The sequence below is a fragment of the Ctenocephalides felis genome, unplaced genomic scaffold (assembly GCF_003426905.1).
Source record: "Ctenocephalides felis isolate EL2017-DRISC unplaced genomic scaffold, ASM342690v1 CF-g0.4_SCAFFOLD_01604, whole genome shotgun sequence".
NCBI classification, from domain to species: domain Eukaryota; kingdom Metazoa; phylum Arthropoda; class Insecta; order Siphonaptera; family Pulicidae; genus Ctenocephalides; species Ctenocephalides felis.
In genome coordinates this window covers 56,852,416-56,865,550 of record NW_020537758.1, presented here as the reverse complement: position 1 = coordinate 56,865,550, position 13,135 = coordinate 56,852,416, and the positions used below count along the sequence as shown (strand labels likewise).

Here is a 13,135-nt window from a genome sequence, read left to right as displayed (position 1 = left end):
ATTACACAATTGAGCGATTATCGTGAACGATTCTGATCACATAAACGTCCTCGTGTTTGTATTTATTTTACAACTCTGCTATTAGTTTTATACTTGTATTTATTAAGAGTAAGTGATATTTCAAGATCTTCTTGCTCATTATATGGACATATATTTATGAATATGCATATTGGCGTATGCTAATTTGTATTTAAAAAAGATTCGAAGATCTCCGATGCGTCGTCGTGTTAGAATTAATGCTTCATTGGAAATAATTTGATTTTATGATTACGATAATTCACGGTTGAACTATTATTAGTAAATGCAAATAAGATTTTGTCGCTTATCTTTCATATTGAGTTTCTAATGTAGTTTATTATTTTATAGTTAAAAGTTTCGATTAATATTGATGAAATTAATAATTTTCCATTAATTTTAGAAAACTATTATTGCAATTTCAATATTTTCAACTCCTAATATTAAAAATAATCAAATATTAGACAAAAACGAATATATATTCATAAAATTTTTCCTTTTCTTAGATGCTCTAACCATATATTTTTTTTTGCGCTGCCTTTTTAACTTAACCTGTAGGGTAAGTTATTGTAATCGTCCAAAAATCAAAATTGAAAATTTTTACATTTCTCGACGTTTTGAAGGTTTCTGAACATTTTGGCATACCTTTGGAAAAAATGGATGTGTGTGTGTGTGTTTTGTCCGGGCGCACGGATTAGCCGATTTCAATGGTTCAAAAAACATTCGATTCCTACTGATAGGGAGATGTGCTGATTAGTTTTTGGCAAAGGCAGGTTCAGCAGTTACGGAGATAAAGAGCAAAGAGTGCAGAAAATAGAAATCGAGTTTTTGAGAGAACGGAGCCTCCGATTTGAATGATCTAAAAAACATTCAATTAGCATTGATTGAGAGAAATGGTTGTTAGTTTTTGGCAAAAGTAGGCCCAGCCATTTCAAAAATACAGAGCTAAATGTGCAAAAAATGGCAGTTTTTGAAAGACCTAAGTGTTCGATTTGAATGTTTCAAAGATCTTTCTGCTTGTTTCAACAAAATAATAGCTTTTGAAAAAAAAACTGTTTCAAATTTTTTTAATTTTTTTTTCAATATTGAAAATAAATTAAATTTTAATTTTTTTTTCTAGCTAAAATTCTAAAGATCAATAATATACTTCAAATAAATAATTTCAACTTTGAAATTCAGTTCATACATTTCTTATAAATAATAAAAAATGTTACAATATTTATAATAATCTAATTTAAAACATTTAATATTCTTCAAACATTTCGTTGAAGTATGGGAAGTTCTAGCAATTTGCCTTAAGGCACTATGCCATGTATCTCACTAGTCATTCATTTTTATTTTGCACTGCCTTTTTGCTTAATTGATTTTGATTATACTATAGTTCTATTTTTTGCTATACCTTCAATTGCAATCTGTAATACTAAAACATTTAGTAATTGTTTTGATGTTATTATATGGCTTTTTGAATGGAAAGCAACCCAGTAGTAGTCCAATTCAGTTGTGTGACTAATTTTACCTATATTCGAAGTTTTTGTTGGCATTTTATAGTTTATATAAAACTAGATCGACGAATGGCAATTTTTACTTAAAATAATATTAATATCAATGACAACAAGTGGAAATTTGACATCACAGCTGCCTGATGTCGGATTTGATTGTGACATGATCGTGACTACGAGCGAACGCTCGACTATTTGGTACTAAATGTTAACTCACGTCCAAACAGATTACGCCACCGTTGGGCCATTTGTAATACCTAATAATTTCTAACTTCCCTAAAGATTCATAAAACACACAAAATTTTGCCCTTTGATAGATAGTTCAATTGATAAATGCTATGATCGGCCAAATAGTTCTATAAACTTAGCAGAAAAGTGTAAAGTCTTCGCAAAAAATTTAACTGATTTCGAAAATTTACAAACCTTTCCAAAGATTCAAGTTAGGTCAACAATTTTAAATGTTGCTAAATCTCAAATCTTATCAATTTTGTTGTTTAATTGCAATTTACCATAATCGCAATATTACATACACCTAGTCCTTAAAATTTTGAACTCTATTTGTGATATATTATTTTCTAATTGACTGATTTGATTAAAATTTGGAAAAACCTAAATGTTTGCGTATTCAAGTAATGTCTTTTATTGTATGTTCTCATATTGTCACAGTTCTCAGTGTTTTAATTTGCTGGAATAGCTTTGCGCGATGTGGCGATTCTTAAAGCGCAGCTTCTTAGGCTCGGTTCACATGAAATATGTATATATATATATATATATATATATATATATACATATATATATATGTGTGTGTGTGTTTAATTTGTGTAATAGTATGAGAGTTTTTAGAAATTCATTTAAAATTCATACTTTCGGCTAGCAATCCTTTAACTATAAAAATAAAACCAAATATCGAATCTTCTTTTAATTACGTTCTCTGCACAATGTAAAATTTTTGAGTCGAAAAAATCTATATTATGGTTCTAATTATGAGTATGATCGGTTAACATCGTCTTGAATTGTTTGGGATTTTTTGAGTTATTTTTATGCTGGTGTAGTCGTTTACTCAGTTTCTGGCTAGTTTCTCCGTTATAAAAAAGTTCTCAATTAGAGCAATTAGTCTGATATACTAAGTTTCTGAGGCGGTCAGAATTTTACTTAAATTTAATTTGTGTAAAAATGAAACTAAAGGTTTATCGCAATTACATACCAACAAAATGCCACATTGTTGAAACAGTTTTTTCCACGAAAAATACAAACCTTTTACATACGGTAGGCAAATGACACCAGTATATGACTCCATGTCTAAACGGATTTTATGGTTGGTGAGGTCGTTTTGTTTGTTGAAAAGGTAGTTTAGTATTTATTACTGAGTTAATTATGTTTGTAGGGTAAAGGTTATTTTTTAGTGCTCATACGCAAAATTTTCAGATATTTTATAGAGAGTTTAACAAGTATAAATTTTGTTTACATTCCTATGGGTTCCGTACCAATGTTTATCCGTTAGACGGCGACGCGGCGCTTACGCGCTTCGATATTTCGTCTCTATGCAATTGAAGCAGTACGACTGCTTTGAAAAAAAGTTCAGAACTTCCAAAATATTTCAAAATAAAGAAAACATTTTTTTCAAAAAATCTTTTTTTCAAAAGAAGTAAATTTTTGTCAAAAATCTATATTTTCTCAAAAATCTATTTTTTTTTTCAAAAATGTTAATATTTTTAAGAAAAAATAATTTTTGGTACGGGAAGTTCCAGTAATTTGCTTTAAGGCACCATGCCATGTGCCCTACTAGTTATTTTTTTATTTGTTATCAAGAGTTTGCAAATTATGTTAGTTAAAGTTGAGGTCTCATTAAATTTTATGAAAAGGAAAAACTGCAGTTAAGTTTTTCAAATTTTCTATGTAACCCAAGCCTTACCTGCCGAACCACGCGCGTATTGTTCGAATCAAATTTATAAAACCAGCCGGTGCGCCTTGAGGTCTCACAGTTGTTAACTAGACACGCGAGTGAATTCAGTTAAGGTATGTAATTGTGTCTTATTATTTCAACAATTTTGAAATATCAAATTTAATTAACAAATTTGTCGCTTAAATAATTATTATAAAATTGTGTGAGTGCAGAAAAAAATTTCGAAATTTATTTTAATGTTTACTAAAGATACGCACACAGGGTAAGATTGCTCAAGTCGTTTAACCGCTTAAGTCGTATCCCGGCTATATTTTGTCCAATAACTATAAATTATTTTAGGTATAATGAAATGAATTAGTAATAAAACTAATTAATTATGTAAATTAGTAATAAAATCGTAATAAAATAAATTAGTAGTAAAACTAATTAGTTGACTAAGCAAAGGTTTACAATTGGCAGGCTGACGAATTTGTGACGCAACAATAATCAAAAAGTAAATAAAAGTGAGTTGTGAAATTTCTATTAATATTTTGGATTCAGCTATAGGCCTTTCAAAGTAATAATATAAATATGAATTTTTTTTATTACTAATATTATTTGGCAAACATTTAGGTATATTTAACTAGTACATTTTATTAATATCAGAAGTTTCAATTTCAATCCATTCAGCTTAAGTGATACCAACATTTCTTTTTTATACCGGTTGAATAAAGTGAGTTTTATGGATTTTTTTTTGTTATGGGGTTACACCACTGTAGCAGACAAAAAACGTATATTTTTGTCATTTTTTCGGACAGAAAGAAAAGTAAAAAAATCATGATATTAAAGATAGTTATTTATTGTACTTTAAGGTAACAAAATAAAATATAAAATATAATTATAAAAAAAGTTAAAAACGGCGGTACAACAGCCATTATACGTTTCGATTCTTCACCGATTATCTATTGATTAAAAATGCTTTCACAGTTTATTTATACAATATAAATGCTTTATAATAACATATTCTAGTATATTTTAGAAGATATATGAGGTTATTTTGCTTTTTTTTTTTTTTTTTTGCTAATATATTTGAGCGGAGTCGGTTCGGAGCACTCCGACGCACATGAGAAAAAACTCGTAATTAAATGTAAAAAAATTAAGTTTAGGTATGAAATATTTTTGCTCATATTCAAAATGGTTCAAAGTATATTTTAAGCCTAAAAATATTATTTTGGTTTTTCGAAAAATCTACAGTGGTGTAACCCCCTAAATGCAAAGAAATATAGATTACAAAACGCTGTAGTAAGTAACCAATAATGGCCTATTCTTAGCACCCAAATTTTTAATAATTATATCATTTGAATAATTATGTTTGATTAAGTAACTAATAACTGAAGAAAAATTATTCTGAGACTGAATTCTAGATAGTTTTTAGTAGTTGGTACGTTTTCGTTTTTTACCAAATACAATTTCAGTGCTTGTCAATCATTATTCAACTAAATAAAAATTGAGTTAATGTCAAAGATATTCTTTTAATTTAAATACACTACATATTTTAGCATTATTTCTGAGAGAGTACGACTTGAGCGACTTTACCCTATTCATATACTTGTGTGTGTGGGATTGAATGTATAAAACCAAAAATTTTTTTTTGGGAATCGTCATTGTATCTTATTATCATACCTATAAATTGAAAAGATATCGACTAAATATGTTTTTTTACACAAAGGTTTTTCTACTTGATGTATTCAATATTAAGGTTCATTTTTGCACATAATGTTTATGGTGAAATTACCAAACCAAATGAAATTAGTGGTGTATGACATCGTCCTTAAGGCAAATTGCTGGAACTTCCCGTACCGTAACGAAATGTTCGATGAATACTGAATGCTTTCAAATAGATTATTATAAATACTGTAACTTATATATGTTTGCGGAAAAGTGAATAAACAAAACTTAATCCACCGAATTTGAAATGAAGGACATTGTCTAATATTTATAAGAATTATATAAACTGAATAGCAAAGTTTAAATTATTCATTTGAAGTATATTAGTGAGCTGTAGAACTTTAGCAAAATTAGAATCAAAATCCGAATTATTCTCGGAATAAAATATTTTTTGGAAATTAAAAAAAAAATTGCGTTCGATTAAAATAATTCAAAAACATTTTACTTGTTTTGACAAAATAAACAGGTATAATTTTTGTAAAGGCAAGTCCAGCGTCTCCGGAGATTCAATAAAAATGTAAAAAATAATGCCCTTGGGCGGTCAAAAATGAACATTAGACATATGTTTTTTTTTATTATTTAATAAACAGCAATCAAAATTAGTAATATGTAATAAAAATTATGATAATAAGTACAAATTTTGTGTACATTTATATGGTTTCTGTACCAATAATTACACGTTAGACGACTACGCGGCGCTCACACGCTTTTATATTTAGATTCTAAATTCGCTATGCAGCGTGATGTTAAAAATTTTCAAAATAAATCAAAATACAAAAATAAGTCAATATGTAAAAAAAATCTAATTTTTCAAATAAGTCAATTTTTTTCAAATTTTGCAAATTTTTTTTTAATAATTCAGTTTTCGGTACGGCAAATTCCAGTAATTTGCTTTAAGGCACGATGCCATGCACCATTAGTATATATTATAAATGCTTTTTTAAAAAACCCGTATGAAAATTTTAAATTTTCACAATGGCACTATGTGTAAAAATAATTTTGAGATTATGTGTTTTTTTCTGTGCTAATATACTTTTTAATAATTTTTCTATTTTAATCATTTTAATTTTTAAAAAATTATTACATTATAGTTAAAAATTATAAGAATTTCATAGCTAATATATATTATTAATTCATATCTAATATAATAGGCTAAAAGCTATTTTGTTTATATTTCTATTAAGAACACTATAAATTTTATAAAAATCAATTATGATACTTGATTATTACGTTTTATCGGAGCTCTATTAAATATGTTTTTTAACATATAGTATCAAGATTTTTGTAATTATATAATTAGTAACATTATTTGATTAAATTAGATTTCGATTACCTACTCTATAAACAAGAAATAATATTTTTTGCTGATATGGATTTTACACATCATCAAGCTCAAAATATTTTCAATATAGAAATTCTTTAGCAAATATTCTTTAATGGTATAGAGCTATTTCATAATATTCCTAATGGAATGTATTTTATTAAAATATTTGTTCACGACGAGGAATCCAATATGAATCCGACCACGTGTATTGACATGTCAAATAATTCGGCAAATTGTGTTTTAAGAAACTATTTACAGAAATTTGAATATGTTTACAATTCTATAGAATTGAAAGTGATTTTAGCAATCTATTACAAAATATTTTGTGTACACAAATTACAGTCTAGTATAATTCTGATTATTGTGAGCTTTTAATTAAAAATTTGATTAATTTTTTTTTTTTCTATAAATTTTATTACATTAGAATTACATATTTACATAATTTTACAACAACAAATGACAACAAATTAGAGCCTTTGTATTTTTATCTCGTTTGTATACATTCGAAAGATATTTCAGGAATTTCAGTTTATAAATTGAGCATCAATATTATTATTTTTCAAGTTAATTTCTTTATAAAATTTCTGATTATCTCTTTTTACATAATTTTTGATTATAATAATTTAATTTTTTTCACTTGAATCATTAACATAATTTTGAAAAAGCATATTTTTGATGCCAATTGATATTTTTTTAAACTTTACATGAATTCTATGTAAAAATAGTTTAACCAACTCGCGTTTGCATTTTAAGTTTCCCAAATATATTTATTGTATTAGTTTTATAAAATTAAAAACTCAAGTTTTCTAAATATAAAGTGTTCTACTATAGTATTATTTATTTACATGTAATGTTAATTTTATTTAAATTACACGGTTTTTAAATTTACATTATTTTATGATTTAACAAATAATAAATACCGAAGATATTTTAAAACATCAGTAGTTTATTTCATTTATAAAATAATTCAAAATTGCATGCTATTAACGATCATATAACAAGCAACAAATAACAATAGTTTATGAACTGTAAAATTATTTGTTTTCAAATTAGCGTCTTAGACAAAGGCATTTATATTTTGAAATACAGATTGTTTGTCATTTATACAAAACTATGTATTGAACAAAATTTCCCATTGAATTCTCAGTATTATTTGTGATATAGAACAATGATTTATTGTTGACATATCGGTATTAATAGAAAATGATGAATATCTATAACAAACATGTTCTCAATAAAAAGTAATTGTTTTTACAAATTATTTTCTGTTTTCAAATTGTATTTTTTGAAGAAAAATAATGATGTTTTGGTATAGTTTGTTCTAAATAGTCCACTGAAATATTTTATAAGTAACAAACAGTAGCCTATTGACTGAGGTAGCTACAGTCCTTTTCTCAATTTTTTCCCTGATGATTGAAAAAATAACTAGCAATTTTTAAAATAAATGCTTTTATTGATTATAATTCTGTGATAAGTTGATAGAAACATATAAAACATGTCTATGAAAGGTGGAACTTGTCTAAACTAAAATTAATGCTTAATAAGACTTTATTCAGTATAAAGGAAAAAAATCATTTGCGTTATTGTTAGAAATGGAGTAGCGAGTGAGACTAGGTACGGGTGTGTCATTTTTAATCAGAAATTATTTTATTAATTTACTAATGAGACGGGAGAAAAGTAAATTAAATGATAATTTAAACATTTGTCTATGTAAAAATACTGAAATGCTCTCATTAAATACGAAGTATTAATCATAAAAGCAATATTGCAAGAAAAGGCCGGTGTTACAACCATAGGTTAAAAAAAAGATATAATAACTGACATGGTTTATAACGACTTTTATTGTCCGAAATATTTAACACAACACAACATAATGATTTAAAATAAGTTAATAAATTAATCTTCACTCCGCAAAGGACAGGAAGTACATGTTACAACCATGCCCAGTAAATTTGTCACAACCGTACCCCACGCACACTTTTCGAGACAAATCAACGTTGTGATTAAGCCATGCAAATAGAATTGCTGGTAACTTCACACCAAAATTCAACTTATAGCAAAATACGAAACAAAGTGATCTATCTACTTAAGTAATAGTTATTATTGAAAGTCAACGATCAAAAAAGTTACTTTTGACATTTTAAAAACAATGCGGTCTACAGATCACGTTAATGCAGGGTAGTAACTCAATGCAATAATAGAAACTTGTTCGAGCAAACTTATTTTATCTTTCTCCCTTTTACCCCTATCTCAAAATCAGAATAGTTTAGTGTTAATAATGCTGTGACGGCTGCCACTACGAACCCTAGCACACATTCTTCTCTATATTTTTATACTTACAAGGTTACCAGTGCAGTATATTAAAAATAGGTGATTGTTTCACAAACAATTACATTTAATTATCGATAATAACCGGTACTAAAGAAAGGCTTTCATTTTCTCATCCGAAGACAAATTAGGTATTCTATGTCTTCTATGTCTATAAATATGAAATACTAACTATGCAGCATAAATCGATAATGAGATATTTAGATTAGATGAAAAACTCAATAAATAATATGTAGTGTACATACATGAAATGAACTAGTTTTGATAAAATATCAGATTTTTATTTTTGAAATTAAAAAAAAAATTATATTCAAATTCTTTTTTCTCTTGTATTCATATGTTAGTTAGTTCATATGTATGATTATATTAAATTCCCAAAGAAGTTTGTTTTCAGGAAAAAAAAATCGATTACCTTTTCTTGACGTTTCAATCCATTCTGAATCGAATGAGACCAAATTTGGAAAAAGCGTGTGTGGTGTGTGTGTGTATCAACAAACTTTTTACCTTATGTTGACTTTTCACAAAAACGGCTGTGCCATTCGATGTTACTCATGCAAATAGCAGAAAAGTGTAGAAATTTTCGTCTACGTTTTAGCCCGCAATTCTGATTCGATTTTAAAAATTCAAAAACTGTTCGAAAGATATTATTTGGGAGTCGTGCAGAATAATTTTGGACAAAGATCGGCCGAGCCATTTTTTTGTAATTAACTGTTGAAAAACATGTTTCGATAAAACTTTTTATTTTGATACTTAATCATGGTCCTGAAAAACATTTAAAATTTGCGGCTTTTTGGTAAATATTTCAATTTTAAAAATTCATCAAAATTTTACGAAATATTATTAGTCAAAATTTGTGTCAAAAGTTGCTTTTGTGATGTAATAAGTCACATGATCAATTAATTAAAATTTGGAATAATAAACTAATTGGAAATATTTCTTCACTAAATGGAAGGCGAAAACTTTATTTCCGAAATAAACAGTTGAAAAATTTATCTAAATATCTAAATCTCAATTTTAGAAGTTATACCACATTTCGAGAAGTTCATGCCAAATTCACTTTCAGTTAGTTACCTTTGTATTTAATAACCTACATTTTATTTTTCCAGAAACTATGAAAGTTTTTCTCTTACTGGCTTTTGCGCTGGTGTCGGTTACCAGTGCAGCTCGCTTAGAAGAAGTTCTAGCATGGAAACAAATTGATTACGTTTGGCCAAGTGCAGAAGCAAAAGAAGCAGCTATCAAAAGTGGCAAATTTCTACAAATTCACAATTTACCACTAGGATTGGACAGGTGGAGAGATAAACTTTTTGTTACTGTACCCAGGTAAGAGAAGATTTAATTTATGGATTTGCAATTTATGAATTATATTATTTTCAATGAATATGAATACCGTATTATTAGCATCATCCACCATTCTAGTAATTTAACTTTTAGCAATTATATTACAAAAATCAAAACAACTACATCACAACAAGTAACACTCATCAAACAATTATCGTACTATGTTCAGTTCAAACACCCAGCTAATTGTAGAACTTCCATCATTGTAGAGTTGTATTTTACAGCTGTTTTTTTTTTTAAAAAAAATGTCGTTTTTACCCCATAGGCGGGATAAAATCGGTCAGCCAGGGGTAAACAGTTCCAATGTCTTATTTTTCATAGGTCTTTTACGAAATATTATCTGCATTATTTAACTAATTCAAAATAAAAATTCCACAAAATATAAATAGGTACATTTTTACGGTATTTACTCAGAAATAATCATCACCATAGTCGGAATAAGTTAGAACTATTTATTAAACTATCTCTTGTAAAATTGTTTTTTAAGCCAATATACTTTTTTATTAATTTCCCGAAGAAGTTTATGTTTTCATCAAAAAATCCGACTCGCCAATCTTATGTTTTCTCGACGTTTCAAGCCATTCTGAATCGAATGAGACCAAATTTGGAAAAAGTATGTGTGTGTGTGTGAACAGATTTTTGCCGTAAATCGACGGTTTCTCCAAAACGGATGGACCTATTTCAAAACTTTAAATGCCGATCGATGTATCTCGATGAGGGCTAGCGTTTCTGAGTTTTGTGCGACGATCGGCCGGACCGCTTCTTTGTAAATTGCAGAAAAGTGAAACATTTTTCGTCCACGTTTTAGCCCGCAATTCTAAATCGATATTGAAAATTTAAAAATCATTCGATAGATATTGATTGGGAATCGTGCTGATTAGTTTTTGGTAAAGATCGGCCGGGCCGTTTTCTTGTAATAAAGTTTTTAGAAAAAAATTTCGACGATTTTTGATTTTTTTTTGGCGGTAGATACCGTAGTCCTCTAGATCATACTAAAATATTACGAACCTACGACAAGCCGTTTAATTTTGAAAATTCTTTAAATTCGTGAAAATTAGTACCGCTTTTTTGGCATTTGTCAAAATTAAACCTTTGATCGACGTTTTCTCAAAGTTTCATAAATTTAAAAGCCATTTGATGTATCTCAATGAGGACTATAATTTGTCAGTTCTGTGAGACGATCTGCCAAGCCATTTCTTTGTAATTTGAAAAAAAGTGTTAGACTTTTCGCCCACATTTAAACTTAAACTATCGATTTGATTCTGAAAAATCAAAAACTGTTAGAAATATATTAGTTGGGAATGATACTGATTAGTTTTAGGTGAAAATCTACCGTTTTTTGTAGTTAACTGTTGAAAAAAAATTGAGTCGATTTTTATGAAACTTTTTTTGGCGATATATATCATGGTCTTATAGAATTTACTGAAATATTACGGCCTTACGACTAGTATTTCAATTTTAAAAGTTCATCAAAGTTTGAGAAAATGAGTAGTTTTTTTGACGTTTGTTAAAATTAAAATTAGATTATTTACTTGGTATAACAATAGATTACTTGGTCTTAATGAATATACTAAACCATTAACGTCCTACAAAAACTGGTTCTATTATAAAATTTATTGCTTTGTGAAAATTTGCTTCTAGAAAATACTCCGAGTTAACGTGTTCGTTCGTTTTCAATTATGTGTAATAAATCCTCTCGGAATACTTCTAATCATTCATAAATTAATTTGTTTATTATTGATTAAGTCGATTATTTACACATATCGGAAAGTTCATGTAACTTGCCTCAAGGCTAAATACCACTAGCAACTAGTTTTTTCTTTTTCATTGTTTGCACATTAGCCTGGGTATAGTTTCAGTTGCTATTTTCACCCCACCCACGTCTGTGGGTAACCGAAATGTGTTCTTACCATTTTTCTAGAGTTAGTCATCTGTCTCTATTTACCCCGTAGATTGAGTAAAAAAGGACAGCCATCAGTAAAACATATGCCTTATTTTTTATTTAAAAAAAGGTTTACGAAATAATAGCTGTAAGGTATAGAAATTATACCGTATATAATATTGATCTAAATCTAAATTTACTTTTATATTAACTATTTTTTTTTATCTTTTACTAATTTGCTAGATGGTCCTTCTTTATTTGGCATCTGTTTAACATAATTTGAAAATAACAATTCATTTTATAAAACAATTAAATAACATATATTCAAAAATTATATTTAGGTCTCGTAAACTAAACGAAAGTGCTCACAACCAGAAAATTTCGAACTGTGGTATTGGTGGTATTTTATCCTCTACTTTCAAAAAATGTTCTTAAAACTCCTAACTTTACTTGTTTTTGAGATATTGCTAGTAAACTTTATACCCGTGGATTTTTAAGCCCTATATATAGAATATAAATTGAATGTTATGACTAATTGTTTATTAAATGCGTATAAAATGTATTTATCAGCCTGAATTAAATTTGCGCCTAAAATTAAATAGAATATGAAATATATTCTTTGAATGATTGTATTGCAAATTAATAATAAACTAAAAAACTAAATTGTTTTGGTAGTATTCATGTCGCATTGAAATATGACTTGTTTATTAAAGATACATTATTAATCTCTCTGGGCAAAATAAGGTGAGCGGAGTGCGCGCCGTTTTATCGATTCGAGGTTAGTCACCCAAAAAAACCTAAAAGAGAAAAAGTAAATTGTTGTTTATAAAAAAAATGGCAATGACATCATCTTTTCAAGACCGTTACATATTATAATAATGAGCATGTGATAAACGTATTGCATAAAAGCAATTTAACATACTAATAGCTTAATTTGAGGTTTCTGTCAAGTCGATGTTAAGACGATCATAAATTAAGATTGGTTCTTGGAAGTCTTAGCAATGATTAATCGTTAATAGAATTATATTTAAAATATCAGGTATTTTATATTTTTTACAAGTAGTTGGTTTTAACGAATTATCTGAGATATAATTTGTTAAGGAACCAGTATGTCTGCAATACTTTGAAAGCCTTGA

General features: G+C 27.6%; 1 protein-coding gene across 2 annotated transcripts in view; it reads left to right on the top strand.

Annotated features, from left to right (window-relative positions):
- LOC113372463 (protein yellow-like) overlaps positions 1 to 13,135 on the top strand; it is a 45,250-nt gene that overhangs the window by 16,255 nt on the left and 15,860 nt on the right. The window contains exons 1-2 of one of the 2 annotated variants that reach the window (XM_026612797.1): positions 3,476 to 3,530; positions 9,883 to 10,099. In XM_026612797.1, the coding sequence (XP_026468582.1) occupies positions 9,888 to 10,099 (212 nt within the window). In that variant the 5' untranslated portion in view covers positions 3,476 to 3,530; positions 9,883 to 9,887. Of the gene's footprint in view, positions 1 to 3,475; positions 3,531 to 9,882; positions 10,100 to 13,135 lie in introns of those variants that run through there. The other variant, XM_026612798.1, reaches the window with a different exon arrangement.